Raw genomic sequence first — 26640 nt, forward strand, 5'->3', positions numbered from 1 at the left:
AAGAGGGGGCTGAAGCGAGGAGTCAGTGGCGGAGGCAGCGCGGAGGAGGGAGCCTGACGTGATGGGGCGAAGCGGGAGAGCAGGGAGCCGTTGGTACGGGCGGTGGTCGGGAAGTGGGGGCTGCGGGGCGTCTGTCTTATGCCCCGTATCTCTCTCCCAGCAGAACCCGCAGTATCGGGGACACCATGTCCGTGATTGTGGCTCAGTCTCTCCACATCTTTGGGCTCCGCTCTCGAGTCGCAAACAATGTTTGTTACTTTGATGAACAGATAATAATATACCCCTCGGGGAACAGCTGTGTGAAATACCACCTAGAGCAGAAATGGCAGAAATTCATCCAAGGTAACACCCCTTCCCTCTCACAGACACAGTGCGGCTGTCCCTACTCGCACAGTTGGAGTGTGTCTCACACACTGGAGCTTTATAAGTTATTCACATGAGTAGTCCTGTTGATTTGGTTTCCCTTTGATCTGTGCTGAAGTATTTTCAGAGTTGGGCCTAAGAGGACAGGTAATATAAAAAAAGTGGGAAGAGTAGTGCAATCAATATATATGTATATGACATACCAATAAAACAGTGTTTAAAAAATAAGGTAGGGAAGTGAAGCATTCATAAATTAGGAAATGTCAGTATTAACATTGTTTGTGCAATCTTAATTCAGTCCCCATTGTGCATATAGAGCATGATACACTCTTTAATTACATTTTCACGTTCTATTTGTTCTACAGGATCCTTACCTCATTCAGTGTACAAATCCGGGAGCTGCAGGGTCCCCCCACTGCTTGGCGTGACTGGGCAGCTGTGGGGGGTTTCCCTGCTGCCCCTCTGGCTGGGCAGCTGCAGGGTCCCCCTACCAGGGTCAGGGCTGGGAGCTGTGGATGGGAGGGAGGTTGAAGCTCCAGCCCAGGGCCAGAAAATGTCACAGAGGTCCATGTAAGTCACAGATTCCGTGACCTGTCACATAGTCATAGTCATAATCATATCTCCTTTCCGTTTTCATTTTGATAGACTAAACAAAACAAAACAAGCTTTTTTAGCTTCCTCTCCTTAAGATAGGCTCCCCATTCCTCTGATCATATTAGTAGCCCTTCTCTGCTCCTGTTTTAGTTTGAATTAATCTCTTTGGAACGTGAGTGATGAAAATTGCACACAGAATTCCAGATGAGGTCTTGCAAGTGCCTAGTACAATAGTGTTACTTCCTTATCTTCATTAAGGATACCTCATTTGGTGCATCCAAAGATTGCATTTGCCATTTCCACTGCTCTATTATAGCGGTGGCTCATAGTCATCCTGTGATCAACTAATATGCTCAGGTCTTTCTCCTCCTCTGTCATTTCCAACTGAGGTTCCCCCAATTTACAGCTGAATTTTTTTGTATTACTTTATTAGTCCCAAAGTGCATGACTTTGCACTTTGTATTATTAAATTTCATGCCATTTCTATTACTCCAGTTCTCTAGGTCATCCAATTCTTTTTTGATATTCTGATCTTTGTCTAAAGAATCTATTATCAAATAAAGGTATCAAGTTAGTTTGGCATGATCTACCTTTGGAAATATATTGCGTTTTATCCCATTTTTCATTTATCTCCATAGTTCTTAATTATTCTTGCCTTCAAAATTTGTTCTAACAGGTAGTGCAGGTCTTGAACCACCAGTGATGTGTTGCCACTGGGAAGCACCAATTCATAGGCAGACCATTGCATAGCAATACAAACATATTAGGATTTTTAAAATATTATACATAAAGAGTCAACTGTCCCCAGTCTACTCATCATTAATTGGCTCATTCAGTGTAAAAGGGGTAGCATTGAAGAAACCACAAAAATGTATATGTGAGAAGCAAAGGACTTGTCTACCTGGTAAGCATTAATGTGCACCAGAGGGGTGTAAATTCTAATGTTCATTAATGTGTCATGCACTAACTGGCCCATGTGGACTAAAAGTTCCCTAGTGTATGTTAACCATGGAAATGTAGGGCTGGAAGGGACCTCAAGAGGTCCTCAGGTTCAGCCCTCTGTGCTGAGGCAGGACCAAATACGTCTATACCATTCATAACAGGTATTTGTCTAACTTGTTCTTAAAAACCTTCAGTGATGGAGATTCCATAACATCCTTTGGAAGTCTACTTCAGAATTTAACTACTCTTATAGTTAGAAAGTATTTCCTAATAACATAGAATTGTAGGACTGGAAGGGACCTTGAGAGTTCATCTAGTCCAATCCCTGAACTCATGGCCGGACTAATTATTATCTAGACCATCCCTGACAGGTGTTTGTCTAATCTGCTCTTAAAAATCTCCAATGATGGAGATTCCACAACCTCCCTAGGCAATTTATTCCAGTGCTTAACCACCCTGACAGTCAGGAAGTTTTTCCTAATGTCCAACTTAAACTGCCCTTGCTGCAATTTAAAACCATTGCTTCTTGTCCTATCCTCAGAGGTTAATGAGAACAGTTTACCACTCTCCTGCTTGTAACAACTTCTTATCTACTTGAGAACTGTTATCATGTCCCCCTCTTCAGTCTTCTCTTCTGCAGACTAAATAAACTCAGTTTTTTCAGTCTTCCCTCGTAGGTCATGTTTTCTAGACCTTTAATCATTTTTGTTGCTCTCCTCTGGACTTTTTCCAAATTTTTCCTGAAATGTGGCACCCAGAACCAGACACAATACTCCAACTGAAGCCTGACCAGCAAGGAGTAGAGCAGAAGAACTACTTCTCATGTCTTGCTTACAACTCTCTCGCTAATACATCCCATAATTATGTTTGCTTTTTTTGCAGCAGGGTTACACTGCTCATTCATATTTAGCTTTTGATCTACTAGGACCCCTAGATTCCTTTCTGCAGTATTCCTTCCAAGGCAGTCATTTCCCATTTTGTGTATGTGCAACTGATTGTTCCTTCCTAAGTAGAGTACTTTGTTATGCCTAACAATCTGTTCCATCTTGTATTTAGCTGTGGCACTTCGATTACCTTTCACAGACCTGAAGAAGAGCTCTGTGGCGCTTGAAAGCTTGTCTCTTTCTCCAATAAAAATTTGTCCAATAAAAGATATTACTGTGATGGGTTCCCTCCCGGGGTGCCACCTGGAACTGGGGTACCAGTGAACCCACCTGACCCACCAGCTTGGACTCTCTTTACACTATACTGCTGTGACCAGCCTGCCAAGTCCTCTCCCAGGCTACAGCCTGCACTTTACCAACACAAATACAGGTAGGGACACACCCAGCTGCAGTTACATACAGATGTTGTGATCAGCTTTGCATGGAGAGACACAGCTAGGGCACCTCCCAGTTCCTAAGGCATGCACTTCATCTCTGGAGTGTAAACCCAAAATTATATGCTCTTGCACTGCACAGACAACGGTACAGCATAAGCTCATGAAATTCTCCCCCTCCCTCAATGTAGAGAGAAAATATACAACAGTTTTCCGCCCCAAGTTATGATTTCCACTCACACTGGTTTTAGACAAAACAAAAACAAGTTTATTAACTACAAAAAGATTTTAATTGATTATAAGGGACAGCAAACAGATCAAAGAAGATTACCTAGCAAATATATAAAACATGAAAACTAAGCTTGATATGCTACAGTAAAAGCTGGTTTATCCAGCATGTTGGGGGAATCGGGTGCTGGTAAGTGAAAAATACTGGTTAACTAAGAGGGAGGGAGTTTGGGTGCGGGAGGGGTTGTGAGGCTGAGGGTGGGGCACAGGAGTAGGTGTGGGCTCTGGGAGGGAGTTAGGGTGCAGGAGGGGGCTCCGGGCAGCAGGTTGGAGCATGGGAGGGGGTGCGGGGTACTGGATCTGGGGGGCGCTCAACTTGGGTGGCTCTCTGCAAGCAGTGACCTGTCCCAGCTGCTCCAAGGGAGGCATAGCAGGCAGCTCTGTATGCTGTCTCTGCCTGCAGGCGCCGCCTCCCACAGTTCCCATGGGCCGCGATTTCCAGCCAATGGGAGCTACAGAGCTAGCACTCGGGGCGGGGTGGGGAAGGTGTGGAGCCGCCTGCTGCACCTCCACCTAGAAGCAGCCGGGACAGGTCACTGCTTGCGGGGAGTCACCTGAGGTGAATGCCCCCTCGATCCGGCACCCCACACCCCCTCCTGTTCGCAACCCACTGCCTTGAGCCCCCTCCTGCACCCAAACTCCCTCCCAGAGCCCACGGTCTGCATCTCCTCCAGCACCCCAACCCCCAGCCTCACACCCCCTCCCACACCCAAACTCCTTCCCTTTTAGTTAACTGGCATTTTTCACTTACCGACACCCCAGATTCCCCCAACATGCCAGATAAACCAGCACCAACTGAGCTATAAACCAGAATTTCAACAAAGATCAGAAATGCCAGTTTATAGAGCTTTCCAACTGATGAAGTGCCAGATAAAACAGCCTTTACTGTACATAGATCGGATATCAATAGCAAATTTTTACCCTAGATGATGATGCAAGCAGGCTTCAGACTCTTAAGGGGCGAGCTGCACTAATTTACAGCTTGGAATCCCCAAGGGTTTCTTTCACAGGCTAAAAATCCCTTTAGCCTGGGTCCAGCACTTCCCCCCAGTTCAGTCTTTGTTCCTCAGGTGTTTCCAGGAGTCTCTTTGGGTGGGGAGTCAGTGAAGAACTACGATGATGTCATTCTCCTGCCTTCTGCAGCTTTTGCATATGGTAGAAACCCTTTGTTTCAAAGCTTGGTTCCCACACCAGTCAGTGGAATAACACTGGTATCCCAAGATGGAGTCCAGTACCAGGTGACCTGGTCACATGTGCCTGTAGTACAGGGGTTCTCAAACTGGGGGTCGCAAAGTTATTACATGGGGGGTCGTGAACTGTCAGCCTCCACCCCAAACCCTGCTTCACCTCCAGCATTTATAATGGTGTTAAATATATTAAAAGGTATTTTTACTATATAAGTGGGGTCGCAATCAGAGGCTTGGTTTGTGAAAGAGGTCACCAGTACAAAAGTCTGAGAACCCCTGCTGTAGTGTCATAGCAGCCATGAGTCAGAGGCTGTTTGTAGCATCCTCAGGGAGCCCCTCTTCCCCCCAGTGGGAGATAAGCTGCTTCTAGGGCCTATTGTTCTCCCTAATGGTTCATTAACGTGAATGGGCCCTTCCCAGCCAGCCATCTAGACTGAGTGCATTTTACCTAGTGGGTGTTTCCCATGTGTAAACACATTTGTGATAGATACATAGTGTGATAGGGTCAGGCCAGATGACTACAAGAGAGTGGTTGAAGGTACATACATTAGATCCAGGTTAAGCAGGTCCCTTTTCCCTGGGTAAGATAACAGGGACTATTCCAGAACATTCAGGAACTTTCTAGAACTAATTAAGGTAGGCAGGCTAATTAGGACACGTGTAGCCAATTGGGAAGTTACTAGAATTAATTAAGGCTAATCAGGACACCTGGTATAGAAAGGCTCTCACTCCAGTTAGTGCAGGGGCAGCTTTAGGCCTATTCCACCAATTCCCCCAAATTGGGCCCTGCGCCTAAGAGGGCCCCGCGCCCAATGAGAATCCCTTCCCTGGCTAGAACCGCCTTTTTAATTTTTACTCACCCAGCGGCACTCCGGGTCTTCAGGCGGCACTTCAACGGCGCGTCCTTCAGTGCCGCCGAAAACCTGTAGTGAATGAAGGACCCACCGCTGAAGTGCCGCCAAAGACTCGGAGCTTTTTTTTTTTAAGTCATCCCCGCTGGGGCCCTGTCAAAACTGTTCGAATTGGGCCCTGCACTTCCTAAAGCCGGCCTTGAGTTAGTGGTGTGTGCGTAAGGAGCTGGGAGTGAGAGGATGTGTTGCTGGCGGACTGAGGAGTACAAGCATTAACAGACATCAGGAGGAAGGTCCTGTGGTGAGGACAAAGAGGGTGTTGGGAAGAGGCCATAGGGAAGTAGCCTAGGGAATTGTAGCTGTCGTGTAGCTGTTCCAGAAGGCACTCTAGACAGCTGCAGTCCACAGGGCCCTGGGCTGGAACCCAGGGTAGAGGGTGGGCCCGGGTTCTCCCCAAAACCTCCCAACTCCTGATCCAACACAGGAAGATCTCTGAGGCTAGCAAGATCCGCCAATAAGTGCAGGACCCACCAAGGTAGAGGAGGCACTTTATCACAATAGACAATATTTCTAACTTCATATACAAAAATGATAGATGCATACAAGTAGGATAATCATTCAGTAAATCATAACCTTTTCAATAAAACTTCACATGACTTGTCTTGCATAAAATACATTATCATTATGCCATAATCATATTATAATAATATCACTATGAAGAATATGGGGTGCAGTGTCACAATTACCTCACCCACCTTGTCTCTCAGGAAATACATTGACTCCTGTGATCTGTGTTCCTGGACCAAGAACCCTCTCAGAAGGGCATTTGGACTCCTTCACCCCTCGCTCACTCCATCTCAGCCCCTGGTTTACTGTTTGCTTGGATTTCATAGTAGAACTACACTGCTCCCCTAGATGTACAATTAGTCAGGAGATCAACAGCGACCTAGACAAGATGGCACACTTTATGCCCTCTTGCATGGTTCCCACTGTCCTGGAAACTGCCCACCTCTTTATTGAATGCTCTGTGGACTACCTACTGGCATTGTATTGGTCTGAGGCCCACGGTTTGTCTCTTGTTTCTGGTGAGAGGTCTTCAGACTCCTAGGGGTAGAACTTCTTACCTCCACTGCGTATCATACACTGATGGACTAGGTGAACTAGATTCTTGAACAATGCCTCTAGTGCTCTCTGAATTACCACCAGGATGACTGGATCTCCCTGATCCCATGTGCCAAATTCACTTATAACAATGTGATTCATACCTCCACTTAGCAGAACCCATTCTGTGCCAGTTATGGCTTACATCCTTCCTTCCATCTGGGGCTGCCTGCAAGCTGCTCAGTCCCTGTAGCAATGGACCCGGTCGCTCATCTGCATCACATACAACAAGAGCTTGTAGAACATCTAGAAGTACTAAAAAGATCTATAAGCAGTATGCTGGTAAGCCACTCCTAACCTACCTATGGGGACAAGGTCATGGTGTGAATTTGAAACCTGCGGCCAAGTTAGATCACCAATAGATGGGGCTGGTCAAGATCATCACACAGGTCAATCCAGTGACATTCAGGCTTCATCTGCCTGAGTCAATGAAAATCCACCTCATGGTCCATGCTTCCCTCCTGAAATCCTACATCAAGAACCCCTTTTCCGGTTGATCCAACCCATTGTCAACACCCATTGTGGTCCAGTGACAAGAAGAATACCTTGTCCAATCAATTCTTGACTCTAAACAAGTTTGGGGAAAGCTCCACTACTTAGTGGATTGGGAGGGCTATGGCTCTGATGATCAATTGTGGGAACTAGCAGACAATGTCCAGGCCCCCAAGCTGGTATGAATATTGCCCTGAGCTCATCCTGAGAAGCTATGTGGGGGGGGCCCTACGAGGTACCCTTGAGGAGGCAGGTTCTCTCAGGAATGAGGACTTGTAGCTGCACCCGCTCAGTCTCCATGCAGCCTATGAGCACAGCTGAGCCACAGCTGGACACCCTGAGTGACCACTCTGCCTAATGGGCCAAGTAAGTCATCAAGCCTGCTCTTAAGCTCAGCAGCAACAACTGGTCTCTGGCCGCTCAACACTTATACCTGCAGCTGCAATCATTCCTTTGCTTATTTTGTTCCCAGCTGTTCCCCATTCCTGCTTCTGCTCTGCCCGTCTACTCCCACCCCTCTATCCTACTGGGTTCCTGAGCCAGACACTGACTTCTGGCTTTGGTTCCTAATTCTGGTTCAGACCCTTTGGCTCTAGATACTGACCTTCTGGCTCTAGCTCTCTGACTCCTGACTCTCAATTCCAGCTCCGACCACTAAGCCTGGATCCTGTTCTGACCACTGTGCTTGACTTCCACTTCAGCCAGTAGGCCTGACCATCAGTGTTCCGATTCATGACAGTTGGTTTGGCATGACAAATCTATGCTGGCTATTCCTTATAACCATGTTGACTTGTAGCTGTTCATAAATTGTTTAATAATTTGTTCCAGTATCTTTCTAGGTATTGAAGTTAAGCTCACTGATCTATAATTTCCCACATTCTCTTTGTTCCCTTTTTTGAAGATAGGTACTAAGTTTGCCCTTCTCCAGTTCTCTGAGACCTCACCCGTACTCCCTGAGTTACCACAAATAATTGGTAATGGCGTCAAAATTGCTTCAGCTACTTCCTTAAGAAACCTAGGATGAATTTCATCAAGTCCTGCCAACTTAAATACATCTAACTTATCTAAATATTCTTTAACCTCTTCTTTCTCTATTTTGGCTTGTGTTCCTTCCCCCTTGTTAATATTAAATGTGTTGAGTATTTGGTCACTGTTAACCTTTTTACTGAAAACTGAAGCAAAATAAGCTTTGAACATCTCTGCTTTCCTGATGTCATCCATTATTAGCTTTCCTTCCCATTAAATAGACTGAGGACCTACACATTCCTTCATCTTCCTTTTGCTCCTAATATATTTAAAGAACCTCTTCTTAATGCCTTTTATGTCCCTTGCCAGGCAGTGTTTTTCCCAGGAATTGAAATTGGGGGGGTGTTAGGGCCAATGAGGGGTGAGACCGTAAGGGTGAAAGGGGCTGTATGGCACCATAGTAAAAACTGAAAAATGTTTCATGACCATTTTATTAGATTTAACTCATGTTTTAAAATCATTACACAAATTAAAGTTGGCTACTCTAGCCTTCTATGAAGCATTACATCTACATCCTTTATTTCTTGTTATAATTTTGCGCAGCTTTATTAATGAACTGCTTGAATTCAGTGCATTTATCTTTGGTGGCTTCTTGGGTGTCCAGTACTTCCATTCCTTCAATTGATATGCTGATTAGTTCATTCACATGATCAGGCATAAGGCAACTTCTTTCAGAACACAAAATTCTATTCAATGATGAAAAAGAACCCTCAACTGTAGCTGTTGTGACTGGGAGTAGGAAGAGATGAATTCCTACTTCTTTCATCCCACGAAACATAGCATAAAGATTGGGTTGAGCCACTAGTGATGATAGAAAAGAAGTTGAAGTCAAATCTTCATTCATTCGTTGTATAATAATCCACTTTGTGTTCAAATTCTCTATTCTGTCCTGGACACATGGCAGCCCCATTGCTGGTAGTGCCTCACGCCACTCAACTGTCATTGTTTTATAGGACAGGGATCTGTAAAAGCTACGTAGAGGTTCAGTTGAATCTAGAAGTTGCTGTTGTAGATTTTTAAGAATCAAATCTGTGTACTTTTCAGTTGTTTTAACAAACACTTCTTGTCCTCTTCACTTAAGGATTCAATATAAATGCCTTCATTAGTCAACTTCTGGACTGAAATCTTTGCATCTTCCAGTACTTTTTCAATTGATAGCTCTCTGATTGATCCAAATGTAGCTTCTATTGCTGGACAAAGATATACTACTGTTGTAGCAGATATCTGGATGGCATAGTTTAATGATCCAAGTGGTTTCAACAGTAGACTTATGAGAGAATGGCAATAGTCTTCTCTGAACGTAGTAGCGAAAGTAATCCACCAGTGTCACTACTTAGATCCATCCCATCTTGGTCGATACTTTCCAAAGCCAGTAATAACAGCTGGAGTAATTTTAAGACAACAGCCAAGGATCGCTCTTGAGAAAGCCAGAGAGTTTTCCCAGGTTAGACTAATTGAACTTCAGTCCCAGTGCCTCTTCTATATTTTCTAAGATATTCAGTCTTTTTGGACTCTTGCTGAAAAAAGAATATAATGAAGACATTATGTTTATAAAAAGCAACAAAGAGTCCTGTGGAACCTCATAGACTAACAGATGTATTGGAGCATAAGCTTTTGTGGGTGAATACCCACTTCGTCAGACGCATGTAAATTTATAGGCTTTTTAATGTCTTTTGAAGAGTCTGCAGCTTGTACTAGCACTAGTTAGAGAAGATGGCCTCTGCAGTGTGTATAGGAGAGATTTAGGGTTACACTTTTCTCTGAGCAAAGCTTGTACTCCACCATATCTTCCAGAGAAGTTTGTAGCTCCATCAAATGCACAAGCAGCCATGTGTTTGGGGTCCAATTGACAAGCATTTAACTCTTCTAAGGCCACGTCTAGACTACGCGCCGTATCGGCGCGTTAAAATCGATTGCTCGGGGATTGATATATCGCATCTAATCTAGACGCGATATATCGATCCCTGAGCGCACTTATATCGATTCCGGAACTCCACCACCCCCAACGGAGTTCCAGAATCGACATTTTTTTAATGTGGTGAGAGAGTTCTTCAGTTTTTCAGCTGAGTCTTTCACTGTTGCACCACATGTTTCTAGCCTGTCAGTTGAGTTTCTTGCAGAAAGATAGTGAGCATTTGCTGGTTTTGTTCAGAACCAGTGTTCAACTTCAGGCATGAACAAGTGACAAAGCACTTAACATTGGCCTGCAGTTTGCAGGTGTGTGGTACAGGCAAGTCTTATCTTACGCGGGGGTTCCGTTCCGCAGTTAGCGCATAAGTGAAAAACTGTGTGTACTCAAAATTACAACCCCAGGACCTTTAAGATCCCGCCCGCAGCTCCGGCGACCGGGCCAGAGTGGTATTGAAAGGGAAGCGGCAGGAAGCCGGTGGAGCACCTTTAAATGCTGGCCCTGGCCCGGCCGCACGGGTGAGTAAATCGATTTTAGATATTCGACTTCAGCTACGTTATTCACGTAGCTGAAATTGCGTATCTAAAATCGATTTTACCCCATAGTGTAGACCAGCCCTAAGATGTGGGTTGTCACAAATGCAGCTGGTGTGTCTTCTATAACTTGAACATCTAGAAATGCATCTACTGGCCTACCACTGACATCAAGTAATGTACACAGTGACTTAATACTTGATGCCCATTTGGCCTGGTGCATTCATCAGCCATGTATGCACATTTTTTGAATGTGGTGAGAAAGTTCTTCACTTTTTCAACTATTGAGTCTTTCCCTGTTGCATCACATGCTTCTAGCCAGTCTGAGTTTCTTGCTGAAAGATAATGAGCGTACACTGGTCTTGTTCGGAACCATGTTCGACTTCAGGATGAACAAGTGACAATGCACTTAACTTGGGCCTCCAGTTTGTAGTGTGTGGTATCTCTTGCTTAAATAGAAAGTATGATGCCACAGCCATGTTTGTTCTCATGAACTGTGTTGTGTCTCCAGCATTCTTAACAGCCTCATTAACACTCAGCGGTGTTGTCCTTGGTCAGTGGAGACTCAGAGTTTAGAAGTGCTTTCACGTGAGTTCACCTCCCAGGTGGGGGGCAAGAAGGCACCTTGCTCATTCCTCTAGCTGCTTACTGTTCGCTCTGGCCACTGTTGTTTGTTGTGCCACCACTCACTCCATTGTTCTCTTGCCAATGGCCCTGCGCCGTCACCTTCTGCTGCCACCTGCCACTGTGACCTCTGCAAGTTGGTCTCTTCAGGTTCCAACCAGCTCTCAGTGATTTCAGCAGAGCGCTCAGTGTGGAAACCTCACTGCTAGTGCAGTCTGGGCCATCTCTTCCTCAGAAACACTGTCCCACAGCAAGTCTAAGCACTTAGACCTGATTATCAGTGATTTCATCTGTAGCGGTCACTTAACAAAACAAAAGACTATCTATGAAGTCTAATCAGCTCTGTCTTTAAACAGTGGAGAGGGGCAGTGTCATGGAGTCGCCGGGCGATGCTTAGGAACTGCTCCCCACAAAGCCAGTCAGGACTTTGGGGAGCCTCCTCTCCCTTGGAGCAGACTGTCTTCAGGGCAAGAAGCTCACATGGCTTCACCTTCCCGGATCTGACCTTGGAGCGTTCAACATCCTTTGCCCCTCTGTGCACTTCCCACAGGGAGTCTGCTGAGGTGGGGTCTGGGGAAGCCAGAGGATCCTGCACGCACCCCTACTTCTCAGTCAGACGTGACTCTTAGCCAGTCAGTATAACAAAGGTTTATTAGATGACAGGAACACGGTCTAAAACAGAGCTTGTAGGTACAGAGAACAGGATCCCTCAGCTGGGTCCTTTCTGGGGTCCAGTGAGCCAGACACCCACATTGCACTCACTACCCATCCCCAGACAGCTCCCAACTTAAACCCCCTCCAGCCCCTCCTTTCTGGCCTTTGTCTCTTTCCCAGGCCAGGAGGTCACCTGATCTCTTTGTTCACCTTTAGCTATTTCCTTGCAGGGGGAAGGGCCCCAGCCCTTTGTTGCCAGGATACAGAGTGTCGGCCATTTATGCACACTGGAGACTTAAGAAATGCATAGGGTAAGCTGAGGCACCCACACAGTATTCAGAGGAAACATTAAGAACAGTCCCACTTCGTCACAGGTGGGTCAAATAGTACTTGTGACCCAGGCAGACCATCAGGCAAAACACTTGGTCCCCACCCTTTCTCATGATGCCCTCAATCAGCACAGGCTAAGTACAGTTCTATTGCCCTTTACTCATACAATAAGAATAACAACATTTCCTCCTCTCCTTCCCCCCGCTTCAAGTGATTTGTAACCCAACCCTAGCCAAAGTCTATCACTTGCGGGGCAACACAGCTCTGTTTCTTGGATGCCTAGGTAGATTAGGTGTAATTGTAAATACAATCTGGTCCTGAAGCCTTTCCCCACAGTCTCCAGCTCATCGCTAGCTATCAAGTAGAGCTCAATTAGGCTTTGCTTACAAATCATAATCTGAAATTATTAGGTTGGCCAACATCACCGAAATGAATTTACTGACATTGTCATAAAAAACAACAGCTGTATAAGGAAGCTAGTCTATGTTCATATTTTTCAAATCTATTATACTTTTTCAAATACACGTATTTTATCATACACTTTTTATGCTTTTAAAGTGTGTATTAATGTTTCAATTTCAATTCAAATTTCCAAACAATCACTAAATTGACAACACTACATGTACCTAGTGCACAAAACTGGAGGAGGGAGGTTGTTGGGGAAATTCGGGGTGGAGGGTGTACACCTCCCTATGGGTGGGTGTAGGGAAATCCCTGTTGCCAGGTGAAACTCATTTTCTGTTTAAGCCTTTCTGATTTTATCTCTACATGCTTGTAGTGCTGTTTGAAACAGGACTGCATTAACACACAGTAGAAAATTTTAGTGTGTGCTGGTAGAGTCCACATGGGCCAGTTAATGCACAACACCCCAGTGCTCACTAAAGTTTACACTTCACTAGTGCAGACTAATGAACCTTGTAGACAACCTCTAACAATGAATGGGCAAAAGTTAAAGTTTATTATGAGACCTAGTTGAAACCTTAACTAAGGAGAGGGTATTGTGTCTCTAAAATAAATTACTGTCCAGAAGTATATTTGTCTCCAAAGGAGGAAAAATACCTTGTAAAATGCATGCTGACCAAATTATTAAAACAAATTCCTTAAAGAGATCATAATGTATGTAAAAATTCTCAGGGTGAAATCCTGACCACATCAGAGTTAATGAGAGTTTTACCCTAAGTCAAAGATCAAATGGAAAACTTTTATACAATACAAAATGATAAACAATAACACAAATAAAAACATAAAAGATAAAAAATAACAGTATATAGGGAAGAAAACAATGTTACAAGATGCTGGATATGAGTATCTAAGGTTATAGAAAAAATGTGATGAACTAGTGTATTATCTGAGAAATTAGTATGTGATTGTGTAGTCAAAGTCTGTATCTTAGGTTATGTCGACACTTGCGAGCATTCATAGGTAGTTGTTGATATACTGCTAGTGCATGGACCGCGTGTCCACATATACTGTTCTCGGCATGGGTGCCCATGTATACCCTCATATACCCTCGTTATATACACTTCCCTTGTGGGTTTGCCATGTTATTGCTGCCATTTCAGGGACAATATCCCAGAGTATTGTGCATAACAGAAGACACTCTAGGATTCCCTTGCTGTGTGTTGCTGGAACTGTCTCTCGCCTTCACACATTTTGTGATGGCAGGTCCCACTCACCTCTCCCTTTTGCTGGAAAACCAGGAGCAAGTCCTGGCTGATTTGGTTCTTCTCCTGCTACTTGTCATGGGAAAAATGTTCGATGAGGTATAGTACCAAATTCACTAGATACTTGATGGAATCAGACCAGAGCTTTCTGATACACTGACGATGGCTGACCAAGAGAGTGAGTGATAATTCACTGTAGTCCACAGAACAAATATTGTCAATGCCAGTATTGCCACAGGATGCCTTATTTCAAATCCAGGAAAATCAGTATGGTTGGAGCTCAAAGTTTTGAAAACTTTGGATAATGACTAGTGGCTTCAGAACTTCCAAATGAAGATCCAGGCCTTCATGGAGCTGTGCAAGGAGCTTACACCCACTCTCCAGTGCCAGACCACTTGTTTTCAGAAACCCATATGTATGCAGAAATGATTGGCTATTGCCTTTGGAAGCTAGCAACATCTGACAGCTATCAGTCAGTTGCAAACCAGGAGGAAGTTGGGGTATCCACTCTTGGGGTGATGGTTAGACAGGTTTGCCAGGCAATCAGTTCTGTCATCTATCCACAGGTGGTTGCCGTAAGGCATGTAGCAGAAATTATAGCCGGTTTTCTCAAAAAAAGACCAGTAACCAAGGTGGCAGGCAGGTCCGGAATGTGTTCTACTGCCAGTTGAGTGAGTGATTGTATTAGGGCATGAGCCAGTTCCTTTTGGGGATACTCCCATTCCCCATGGCATGCATCCTATTCCAGGAACTGGTTCATCAGTGCCTCCTGCCTAAAAACCTAATCCTTCTGTGCCCTGAGGAACTCAGTTTGTGCTTGGTTCTTTCTGTCCATGGCAATAAGCAAGTCCTTCCCTGTCTGCCTCTGCTGTCTCTGGAGTGCTGTGTCTGAGCTCCTTGTAGATTGGTTTCTCTCTTTGCAGCAGAAGGTCCTGCCAATTCAAACACAAGGGTACCGTTATACTACCTTTTTCCTTTGAATGAAGGTAAAAAATCCGCACACATAACATAGCTGTGCCGCCGATGGCCACAATATTGATAATTTTAACATTTCAGAAAATGTGACTTCTGATGCCTTCTTCGTTGTCAGGCAACTTTTGCAGCCCCCGAGGAAGGAGCAGAGGTTAATAATGGTAAAATACGTGTAGTAATGTTTTTAAAAAATTATAATGCTTGTACTGTATTAAGGGGCCAGTATGATTATGGTTCCAGGGGCTATGTTACCAGTTACCAATTTATTTCTTAAAGGTGGGCCATCATTTGGAGAATATAGCCATTTTCAAGGTACTAGAATGGAAAAGAGGGTTGGCTTTCCAGTCCTGTTGGGGAGAGCTGGCAGTCCATCCCAGAGAGATATTTCTGGTAATGGTCAGCCCTCTACATATTGCTGAATGAAGGTGGACTAAGCATATTTGCTGAACCTGAAGAACCTAACCCTAACCCTACATCAAAAAAATTGCTGAAATATTCTTACAGGACTAGGATGCAATTCAAGAGGAAATGTATTGTATTCTAAGCTAGCAGATGGAATTCTCATGGAAAAGGAAAAGCAAACCACTAAGAATGCCCACCCACCCCCTAACCTTCCCCACCCTCCATTGCCAGAAAGTCTGGCCCCTGTGCCCAGCCAAGAGCAGAGGGAGGGACAAGGAAAGAAAGAGTCACACTGAAACTTTATTTTGTTCCCTGAACTTTCCAGTAAACATGGAAAGCCACTCTCCACTGCAGAGGGGCATGGCCCTGTGTTTGTGCAACTGCCAGAGCTGATCCTTGACCCACCCCAATTTCTTCCAGCTTCTGCAGCATGGCTCAGAGCAGGGAGTATCCAGGCACCAGGAACTGCGAATGGTAAAAGACATTTCTGATGTTCAGAGGGAGAAAGGACTGCTATGATGTTCCTCGGACAACCAACGGGTTCATTTACCTAAGCAGGCTCACACCTAACCAATTCACTCCTCCCACACCAGCCTTTCTGTTTGTAAAGGGACAGAAAGGCAAGGGGAAGGGGAGAGTTGGTTGTTTTTTTTAATCTTTGAACAAGCATACATTTTCTACAACTGTCCTATCCCAATGGGCCTTTTCCAAACCCAGATCTTTCCTCCCTTTCACCGGGTCCACGTGGCCCAGGACTATCACTAACAGCATGCTGGCTGAGAAATGCACAGACACAGAGGCATAATGACAGTTTATTAATAATCTTTGGTATAGCTTCAGCTAAATTTGTAGGAGTGGTTAATGGAATTTCAATAAAATCATTGCTTTATTGCCCTGTCTTACTTTCAGGGTGGCGTACTGCGGGGACTGGGTTTTAGGCATATAGCACCAGCGCAAGAGGAGATATTGGCAGGGAGGGTGGGGATCCATTGTAAATCTTACCAGCTTTGGATTCTGATTCCTGCTGCAGCTTGGGGTCCTCCTTTGGCTCTTTGGCTTGGGGGGTGGGGTTTGATCTACTGGCTCCACTAGGGAGAGGTTTAAAAATCACTTGATCCTCTTCTTCTGGGTCTCTTAGGCTTCCTCTGGCATTTCCTTTGTGCTCCCTGCTGCCTTTTCACCCTGGGAGTTGAGCCATTTCAGGCTCTTTACTAGGAGCCCTGGAGAGCATCTGGTCCAACATGGGTGTGCACAAGGTCCCCTCCTTGAGTGATTGTTTGAGTCCTTCACCTTCTAGTACAGGAGCCTCAGGAATGGAGTCTAGTGAATGCCCACTTCCTCCAGCCTCCGCGAAATTGTCCGGTACAGGGGAATCTTCTTGCTGCTCCAGATGAAGTTGTGGAGTATGTTATACTCTGACTACAGTTTGATGAGCACCTGGATGTGCTTGGTGGACCAGGCAGCTGCTCTGGGAACATGGTCCATGTTAACAGAGGGCCCTGGACCTTTATACATTGAGTAAGAGTTCGGCAGGAAAGGCTTCAATGCATTAGGGAATGGGCCTGGAGGACTACTGAAACTTGGGACCTGTAACAGATCCTTTACGCTCATCCACACTATAGTGTAGCAGGAATATGGGACCATGCCACTGCGGAGGCATGTGCATACCCACAGCCTTCATGTGTGCTAGCTTTCTCACACATGATTCAAGAGTTCAGATGTGGATAACGGAGGGGTTATGGCACAACAGTGCACATGTAGGTATGTAAGTCGCAAGTGTAGACATAGCCTCCATGTATATGTGTATTTCACACACCCCCTATATGTAGTGTTCTGTCCCATCTAGTGACACCTTAGAGACAGAGATTAATGAATCTGCTCTACCGCCTTAGCTAAGAGCCATATGGCTTTTAGGTCATGCAGTAAAGGCTCATGCATTTAGCTCTGGAGTTCCCAGGTTTGATCTCACCTGCTGACAACTAGGGTCTGTCGGTGTTACATACACACAAGAGACAGAGTTTGCATGAGCAACTTTAGCTCTGACATTTCCTGATTTTTAAATGTTTATCTATGAAATCTTAGCACTCTAATATATTTTTGTCATTTAATGATGCACATTTGACTTCCTGCACAACAATATCTTCCTTCCCAATTGGGTTAACAGAGTCTCTCTCTCTCTGTCTCTCTGTCTCTTTCTGCTTGACAGGATCTGAGAAGAGTCAGGGGATGTTAGCATTGGCCATGAGTCCAAATCGACGCTACCTGGCTATCTCTGAGATAGTGCAAGAGAAACCCATTATCACAATTTATGAATTGTCGTCTGTCCCATGTAAAAAGCGGAAAGTACTTAGTGTCTTTGACTTCCCTGTTCAGGAATTTGTCAGCCTAGCCTTTTCTCCTGATTCTAAGTATCTGGTGGCCCAGACCGGACCCCCCGAGTCAAACCTTGCCTATTGGATGTGGGAGAAGCAGAGAACAATGGCAGTTGTCAAAGCTGACATTCAGAACAACCCTGTCTATCAGGTAACATTGGAGGAACTGCCTGGGCAGAGAAAAAATGCTGACCTATAACTGGAACCCCCTTTTCTGGTAACCTCTGTTAGAGTGCATAAGCATAACAAAATCACTGTCCTGTAAAAGAAACCGTTTCTTTCAGGTGTCCCTGTATAAACACACCAACACTATATTTACCTAACTGAGTGACATCCTGGAACAGATGAGAATAGAAACATTCTGTACCAGATAATGTATAGTTTACATAAGCCAACTTTTTCTATGATAATTGAGGTTAGGCAACAACTTCTCTTCCTGTAAATGCCTCTATAATTTGTTTTTTAAAATTTTGTAAATAATAAATTCAGAACAGTAGACGAACCATTCAGACCATGTCAGAGTGGGATAAAAACCCCAAAGAAAAAAAAATAACTAGAGATAAAAGCCTCAAATAATCATCTGGTACGTCCCTCCAAGCCTCCAAGCAAGGGGAAAAACTAACATAAAATTCCATAAAATAGTGATATTCTATGTTTAGGAAAGATAAAGTGGACAGAAGGGGGTGGTGGCACTCTACATCAAAGATCCAATTACCTGCTTTAGAGTTATTGACATTTCAGAAGAACAGGACCTGGAATGCTTACAGATAAATGTTCTAACTGATTAAAACACAAGATGGGATATGATGGGGATTTGTTATAGAGACCACACCAGACAAGGGACCAGAATAAGCAGCTCCATAAACGTTTATCTATAATGTTAGAAAGAAAAAAATGCATTGTCATGGGGAATTTCAGGCTGGAGGACATGCTGGAGGTCTCGTTTTACCTCTAGTAAAACATCCTTGGAGTTCTAAAAATAATAGATGCTGGCTTTCTAACACAAAAAGTAATTTTATATTAGACCTCATTCTGATGGATAAAGATGAACTAATCACTAACATAAAAATTGACGGAGTGAGATGCCCTAGTGAGTGAGGCTCTGTGGCAAGCCATCACTGGGCAAGGTAAAAACCACCAAAAAAAAAAATATTTTTTTTTTTTTGGAAAAATGGAGGATGTACTGAAGGCGTTGATGCAGGCCACTGCGGCCCAACAAGAAGCTACCAGAGTGCAGGTGGCTGCCCAGCGGGAGTCCGTACGTGTGCAACAGGAGACCAACCAGCTGCTGATGAGCCAGGCAGCCCAAGATCGAGCAACCCTGACCAAGGTAGTAAACCAGTAAGTCACCTGACACGATGACGCACGGGGCCCAGTGGGAGTCGGCCGCTGCGGGGCGAGCAACTACTTGCAGAAGATGACAACAGGATGACGATATCAGAGGTAATCTCTTGTTGTTCGATGAGCACGGCACTTCGTGGAGGACCTGGCCCCAAGACCAGTGGGCCGGTCTGCTGGCTCCATTCCTAGTGGGGAGGCCCAGAAAAAGCCTTTTTACTTCGACAATGACCGCAGAAAGCGGCTATGGATTACTCTCCGACTGAAGGCGGAAATCCTGGCAAGGCAGGCGTGACGCCGCGCCATAAGGCCCAGCGCTTCCACGAGTGGAAGTCCGGTAGGACAAACCGACCGGAGTCCAGCATATTCTGATTTGGTACACCTTGTCGGGAATGTGGCTCCACCCGGGCCCAGGGCCGGGAAGGCGTAGTAGAGATCCTGAGTAGTGGACAGTACCATGAGAGGGTTGCCGCCGTACATACGGCGGTGGGTTTCCGCCCAAATGTACCCTCTTATGATGATCTAGTTGCTCTCTCTGGAAGGCACTTAGCAGCCCAGAACTTTTCAGACCACCGGGGAGGAAGGCGCCAGTATCGGAGGCAAGCCTCGTACGCCAAGGCCCCGGTTTGCCTAGCTCCGAGGCCGGAAACCACTGCAACATGACCGAGGAGGCAGGAGCGCGAAGAGGCCACTAGCAGTCCCGGAGAGACTGGAAGGCACCTGGGGAGAAAAAAGGCTCAGGGAATACATCCCAGCAAGCGCCAACATAAATAGGGAGGCTGCCCAGTGTGGGGTAACCCGATGTTATGCCTGTGGTGAATTAGGACATATTGCTGACCAATGCCCTAATCTTGGAGAGCCTATGCAGTGTGAACTGGGAGGTATCGGGGGACATCGAGCCGATAAGTCTATCGGGGTGCAGTTGGACTTCCCTCATAGATACACTAGGGCCATTAAGCCTGAACGGTGTAGAACCACAGCATTAATAGACTCGGGCGTGCAGTTACACTGGTTGTCAGGGAAGCTGGTCAGGCCGGCCAACTATCCCAGGCCAAAGGCTCGGAATATCTAGTGTACATGGGGATGTCAGCTACTACCAGGGCACCGTCCATGTACGCATCGAAGTTCTCGGAAACCCCACCGAGGTGACAGTGGGAAGTCGATTCCGAAAATCCCTTACCCTGTCCTTATCGGATGAGACGTCCTGTTTGATGACCCTACTCCCTGGGAACGAGGGAGAAGGAAGGGAGGACCCTGGATCCAAAGGGTTGGCCCAGATAGGGACCCTCTCCCCGCTTTCCACGAGTTTAGCCAGGATGTGTTCTCCCGCACCTGGGGACAACTCCAGGAAGACTCGGAGGGGACGAGAGGGCCAATAAAGGGAGGGAGACGAGGATCCTGACCCCGGCTACCTGAACCCTAACACTGCAGGGGCAAAGAAGGGACTCAGCTGACAGGCGGGCTAGGTCAGCCAACTCCAACCCAATTGTTGGACCGGCATTCCCCCGGGGCTGTCCCTGAGGGGATGGACTCCCCCGAAATGGGACAAATAGGGACCGCACGTGGATTTTCGGTCAGGATCAGCCAATGATCCATATATTTCCACAACATTTTAAGGAAGTAGTCGAGGTGAATGGGTCCCAGTTAGAGGGGAGAGCTAAGGCCCGGGACCATGATTACATGATTAAAAAAGATCTGCTGTATTAGAGTAGTCCGCGTCCAAGAGCAATCATCGAACAACTCTGGTCCCCGCAGAAGCATCAAAGGGCGGGTAATGGATCTGGCCCACAGTCATCTGTTTGGGGCCCATCTAGGGATGGATAAGACCCTCGATCGGATTCTATCACAAGTTTTTTTGGCCTGGCATTTATGCAGCCGTCCGGAGATATTGTTCCTCCTGTCCGGTAGTGCCAATTACATGGGCCCAACCATACTTAAGGGCCCCTCTTGGTCCCTCTACCAATTATTGAGGTTCCGTTTGAGCGAATAGGCATGGACATAGTGGGGCCATTGGAAAAAGTCAGCCCGGGCCATCAGTACATCCTGGTAGTACCTAGATTATGCCACCCGATAGACCCTGAGGCCGATCCCCCTACGAATACCATGTCCAAGTCCATAGCCAAAGAAATTAGTCCATATTCTCCAGACTAGGGATACCTAAGGAGATCCTGACGGACCAGACAAGGGACCCCCTTTGTTTCTAAGCTGATGAAGGACTTGTGTAACATGCTCCACATACGGACCCTCAGAACGTCGGGCTACCACCCCCAGACCGATGACCTCACTTAAAAACGCTTTAATAGGACGTTGAAGAACATGTTACGGAAGGTGATCAGCTCGCACTGGGAAAAGACTGGGATGCCCTGCTACCTTATGTGCTGTTTGCCGTCCGGGAAGCTCTCAGGCTTCCACTGGATTCTCCCCCTTCGAAGCTGTTATATGGTCGGCACCCCAGGGGCATACTGGACCTGCTAAAGAAGACTGGAAGAGCAAGCCGAACCCGGGGAGAAACATTGTGGAACATGTGCTACAAATGAGAGACCGGAATCGCCAGAGTCACCCCCTGGTGGCGCGAACACATGGGAGAAGGCCCAAGGGGCACAACGGACATACTACAATGCGTCAAGCAAGAGTCCCGGAAGTTCCAGGTGGGGACCGGGTGATGGTGGCTCATACCCACGGCAGAGAGCAAGCTCCTGGCCAGATGGCAGGGACCCTATGAGGTAATCGAAGCGGTAGGAGAAGTTGACTATAAGGTCCCGGCAGCCAGGTCGCCGGAAGCTGGAGCAGATCTACCATATAAATCTGCTGAAACCCTGGCCGGATAGAGAAACCCTGGTAGCTGCGCTGGGGCCCACCCCTAAAGGCGATCAGCCCAGCCTGTGTGGCGAATATCCCCGAGCTGACCCCGGAACAACGATCTGAGGCGATTCAGCCGTCAAACGCAACCAAGATGTGTCTCGGAGAAGCCAGGTAGGACTACGGCAGGTTCACCATCACATCTTCACAGAGCCCGGAGTGAAGGTGCACGTTCAAGCCATACCGGATCCCGAGGGCCAAGAGAGAAGAAATTCAGAAAGAGGTCAGGAAGATGCTGGCCCTGGGTTATTGAAGAGTCTCATAGTCAATGTCCAGTCCCATGGTTTAGTGCCTAAGCTCAGACGGCAGTATGAGGTTCTGCAACGACTTCCGCAAGCTAAACGAGGTGTCCTGATTTGACGCCTACCCTTTACCCAGGATCGATGAGCTGATTGACAGACTTGGGAAAAGGCCCGTTTATGTCTACCCTTGATCTTACTAAGGGCTATTGGCAGATCCCCCTGGCTAAGGCAACAAGGAGAAGACGGCCTTTTTGCAACCCCCAGATAAGACTATAATCAGTATACTGTTCTTCCCTTTGGATTGTATGGCCCCCTACCTTCCAGCGGCTAATGGACAAACTGTTACGGTCCCATAGGAGTACCAAAACTGCTGCCTATCTTGATGACGTCATCATATATAGCCCCGACTGGGAGACGCACCTCGGAAAGGTAGAGGCAGTCCTAGATACCTGAGAAAGGCAGGGACTGACTGCAAATCCCTCAAGTGTTCGATCGGGTTAAGCTGAGGCCAAATACCTTGGGTATATAGTGGGGGAGGGCGTGGTGAGGCCCCAACTCAATCTAGCGAGACGCCATAAGCAGAAGTGGCCCCGCCCACTGCTGGAAAAAAGCAGGTCGAGCATCCTGGACTCGTGGGGTACTATAGGCGGTTCATTCCCCACTTCGCCACCAGGCAAAATGCCATTAACGGACCTACCAGGGCCTCGGGGCCTCAGACATAGTAAAATGGTCGGCTGCGGGCCGAAGCGGCTTGCAGATCTGCGAACGCCCTCTGCACGGACCCCGCTTACTAGTAGCCCAGACTGGGGGCAGGAGTTTGATCCTACAGACGGACGCCTCTGGAAGTAGGGCTGGGGGCGGTGCTTTCCCAAATGGTCGGAGATGACGAACACCCTCGTCCTCTTCCTCAGTAGAAAGCTCCTGCCTAGGGAACGAGTGCAACGCCATCATGGAAGAGAGGAATGCCTGGCAGTAAAATGGCCAGAAAGCCTCTGGTCCGTGGACGAGATGATGCTTACGTAGGGATTTAATCGGAAGATTACCCTTGGCCACGGACCATGCCCCGTCCCCCCCCTGCAGTGGATGCACCAAAAACAAGGACAAGAATGCGCGAGTAATGAGATGGTTTCCTATCGCTTCAACCCTTCACTTCACGGTTTGGCACCTGGTCCGGAACCCAACATGGCAATGCAGATGGCCTGTCGGGTGCACTGCTTTCCGACCCAAGTAGCCCAACCCCGTAGTGTTTGAGCGGGGGTAGGGGGATATGTGGCAAACTCAGGACAATTAGCTACCAGGAGAGGGTAGTAATTGGTCCGGAAGGCTTGGCCCTGGAGGAATAAGGTTTCAGCTGGGACAGGGGTTATCAGGGAACTAATTAGAGTTCAGCTGGCCCAATTGCTGGAGACCTTTTTAAAACCTCCCTGGCAGGGAAGAAAAAAGAGGAAGAGGAGGGGGAGGAAGAGAGAAGCAGAGTAGCTGCCAGCAAGTAGGGGCAGCTGAACTCTGAGACTCTTCTTGCAAGCAGATTGCATCCTCCCCAGAAGGAGAAGGAAACTAGAGCAAGGGGCTGGCTGAGAAGGGATCAGCCAGACCCTGTGAGATTAGGAAGGGGTTTTTTTCTTTTACTTTGCCCAAGCCTGTGTCTCCGAGGCTAAGAAGGACTGAACTAACAAAAGGAGAGGCAGGTACTTTGCCACAATTCATATCTTATAGCAGTGGTGCCTCAACCGGAGGGCAGGGCAGAGGGGCCATAGCCCTCACACTTTTTGAAACTGCTTAAATGTTGATAGAGATAGCTATAGGGTATTGTCCTGACTAGCAAAAAGAAGTACTAAATTTAATGTAAGGGTGTATTTAGTTGCAAAGCAACATGGTTTAATGGTTATCAACCAATGAGAATCTTTGTGAAAAGGGACTGCTAACAGGGATTTTCGCAAGGGAGTTTGGAAGGGGCGTAGAAAGGGAGCAAGGACCCCTTGCTGTTTTGTAAAACTATAAACTAAACTACATTCAGAACTTCTTGATTTACACAAAACCCTTTCATTAACTAGGAGACAATGCAGGCAGAAGCCCAGCAGCAGAGTGGGGGCTATCCAGTTTATTGCGCTGAGTGCAGCATGTATGATTACCTGCCCTGTGGGCAGATGGTGTATGTGTGCATTCGGTGCAAGGAGCTCCTGGCCCTCAGAGACCGCATACGGGCTTTGGAGGCCAGCGTGGCACAACTGGAGGAGCTAAGGGAGGCAGAGAGGTATGTTGATGAGGCTTTCTGGGACACTGTAGAATTGTCCCACCTCCGCTCAGACAGCCCGTGTGCTGTTGAGGAGGAAGAAAGGCCCAGGGAAGCAGAGCAGTCAATGGGAGCAGAGGGAAACCTTCCCATAGTTGGGACCCTCCTTCCAGATGGTGCTAGGGTAACTTCTTGCACTGAGGTTACCTCTCCGGGGGAGGGAACTCCGGTTACCAGGAAAAGGCAGGTGTTAGTAATGGGAGATTCGACCAACTGAAACACAGATAGCTGGGTTTGTGATGACTGGAAGAACCATATGGTGACTTGCCTGCCTGATGCGAAGATTGCGGATCTCTCAAGGCATCTGGATAGACTTATATGTAGTGCTGGAGAGGAGCCGGTGGTCGTGGTACATGTAGGTACCAATGACATAGGGAAGGGTAGGAGAGACATCCTGGAGGTCAAATTTAGGCTGCTAGAGAAGAGACTGAAATCCAGGACCTCTATGATGGCATTCTCAGAATTGCTTCCAGTTCCATGTGCAGGGCCAGGTAAGCAGGCAGAGCTTCAGAGTCTCAATGCATGGATGAGACGATGGTGTAGAGAGGAGGGGTTTAGATTCATTAGGAACTGGGGAAACTTTGGGGATAGAGGAGCCTATACAGGAGAGGGACTCCACTTAAACCAAAGTGGAACCAGACTGCTGGCACTAAACATTAAAAAGGTTGTAGAGCAGTTTTTAAACTAGGAGATGGGGGAAAGCCGACTGCTGCAGAGGAGCATGTGGAGCGGACAGAGACTTCTCTTAGGGGACAGTCTGTTGATAGAGATTCTCTAGGTTATAGTCAGGAGCAGAGGACAGAAGAGGATAATGTAAGGTCCAGATCAGACAAGAAACATTCACATAAAGAATCGGACACATCAGAAAAGGGCAGACAAATAAACAGTGACAAGTTTTTAAAGTGCTTGTACACAAATGCTAGAAGTCTAAATAATAAGATGGGTGAACTAGAGTGCCTTGTGATAAAGGAGACTATTGATATAATAGGCATCACAGAAACCTGATGGATTGAGGACAATCAATGGGACACAATCATTCCAGGGTACAAAATATATCAGAAGGACAGAACAGGTCGTGTGGGGTGTATGTAGGGGGGGTGGCACTATATGTGAAAGAAAATTTAGAATCAAATGAAATAAAAATCTTAAGTGAATCCACATGTTCCATAGAATCTCTATGGATAGTACTTTCATGCTCTGATAAGAATATAACATTAGGGATCTATTATCAACCACCTGACCTGGACAGTGATAGTGATGATGAAATGCTAAGGGAAATTAGAGAGGCTATCAAAATTAAGAACTCAGTAATAGTGGGGGATTTCAGTTATCCCCATATTGACCGGGAACATGTCACCCCAGGACGAAATGCAGAGACAAAATTTCTCAATACTTTAAACGACTGCTTCTTGGAGCAGTTAGTACAGGAACCCACAAGGGGAGAGGCAACTCTAGATTTAGTCCTGAGTGGAGCGCAGGAGCTGGTCCAAGAGGTAATAATAACAGAACCGCTTGGAAATAGTGACCATAATATAATAACATTTAACATCCCTGTGGTGGGAAGAACATCTCAACAGCTCAACACTGTGGCATTTAATTTAAAAAGGGGGAACTATGCAAAAATGAGGGAGTTAGTTAAACAAAAATTAAATGGTACAGTGACTAAAGTGAAATCCCTGCAAACTGCATGGGCGCTTTTTAAAGACACCATAGTAGAGGCCCAACTTAAATATATATTCCAAATTAAGAAACACAGTAAAAGAACTAAAAAAGAGCCACCATGGCTTAACAACCATGTAAAAGTAGCAGTGAGAGATCAAAAGACTTCCTTTAAAAAGTGGACGTCAAATCCTAATGAGGTAAATAGAAAGGAGCATAAACATTGCCAAATTAAGTGTAAAAATGTAATAAGAAAAGCCAACAAGGAGTTTGAAGAATGGCTAGCCAAAAACTCAAAAGGTAATAACAAAATGTTTTTTAAGTACATCAGAAGCAGGAAGCCTGCTAAACAACCAATGGGGCCCCTCAATGCTAGAGATCCAAAAGGAGCACTTAAAGATGATAAGCCATTGCAGAGAAACTAAACGGATTCTGTACTTCAGTCTTCACGGCAGAGGATGTTAGGGAGATTCCCAAATCTGAGCCGGCTTTTGTAGGTGACAAATCTGAGGAACTGTCACAGATTGAAGTGTCACTAGAGGAGGTTTTGGAATTAATTGATAAACT

General features: G+C 46.3%; 1 protein-coding gene across 2 annotated transcripts in view; it reads left to right on the forward strand.

Moving 5' to 3' along the window:
* The window catches only part of CFAP57 (cilia and flagella associated protein 57), a 157040-nt gene that overhangs the window by 96 nt on the left and 130304 nt on the right, over nucleotides 1–26640 (forward strand). For both annotated transcript variants that reach the window (XM_032777682.2, XM_032777685.2), the window contains exons 2-3: nucleotides 164–342; nucleotides 17517–17833. In XM_032777682.2, the coding sequence (XP_032633573.1) occupies nucleotides 186–342; nucleotides 17517–17833 (474 nt within the window). In that variant the 5' untranslated portion in view covers nucleotides 164–185. The remainder of the gene's footprint in view (nucleotides 1–163; nucleotides 343–17516; nucleotides 17834–26640) is intronic.

The sequence above is a fragment of the Chelonoidis abingdonii genome, chromosome 7, assembly GCF_003597395.2.
Source record: "Chelonoidis abingdonii isolate Lonesome George chromosome 7, CheloAbing_2.0, whole genome shotgun sequence".
Classification (NCBI taxonomy): Eukaryota; Metazoa; Chordata; order Testudines; family Testudinidae; genus Chelonoidis; species Chelonoidis abingdonii.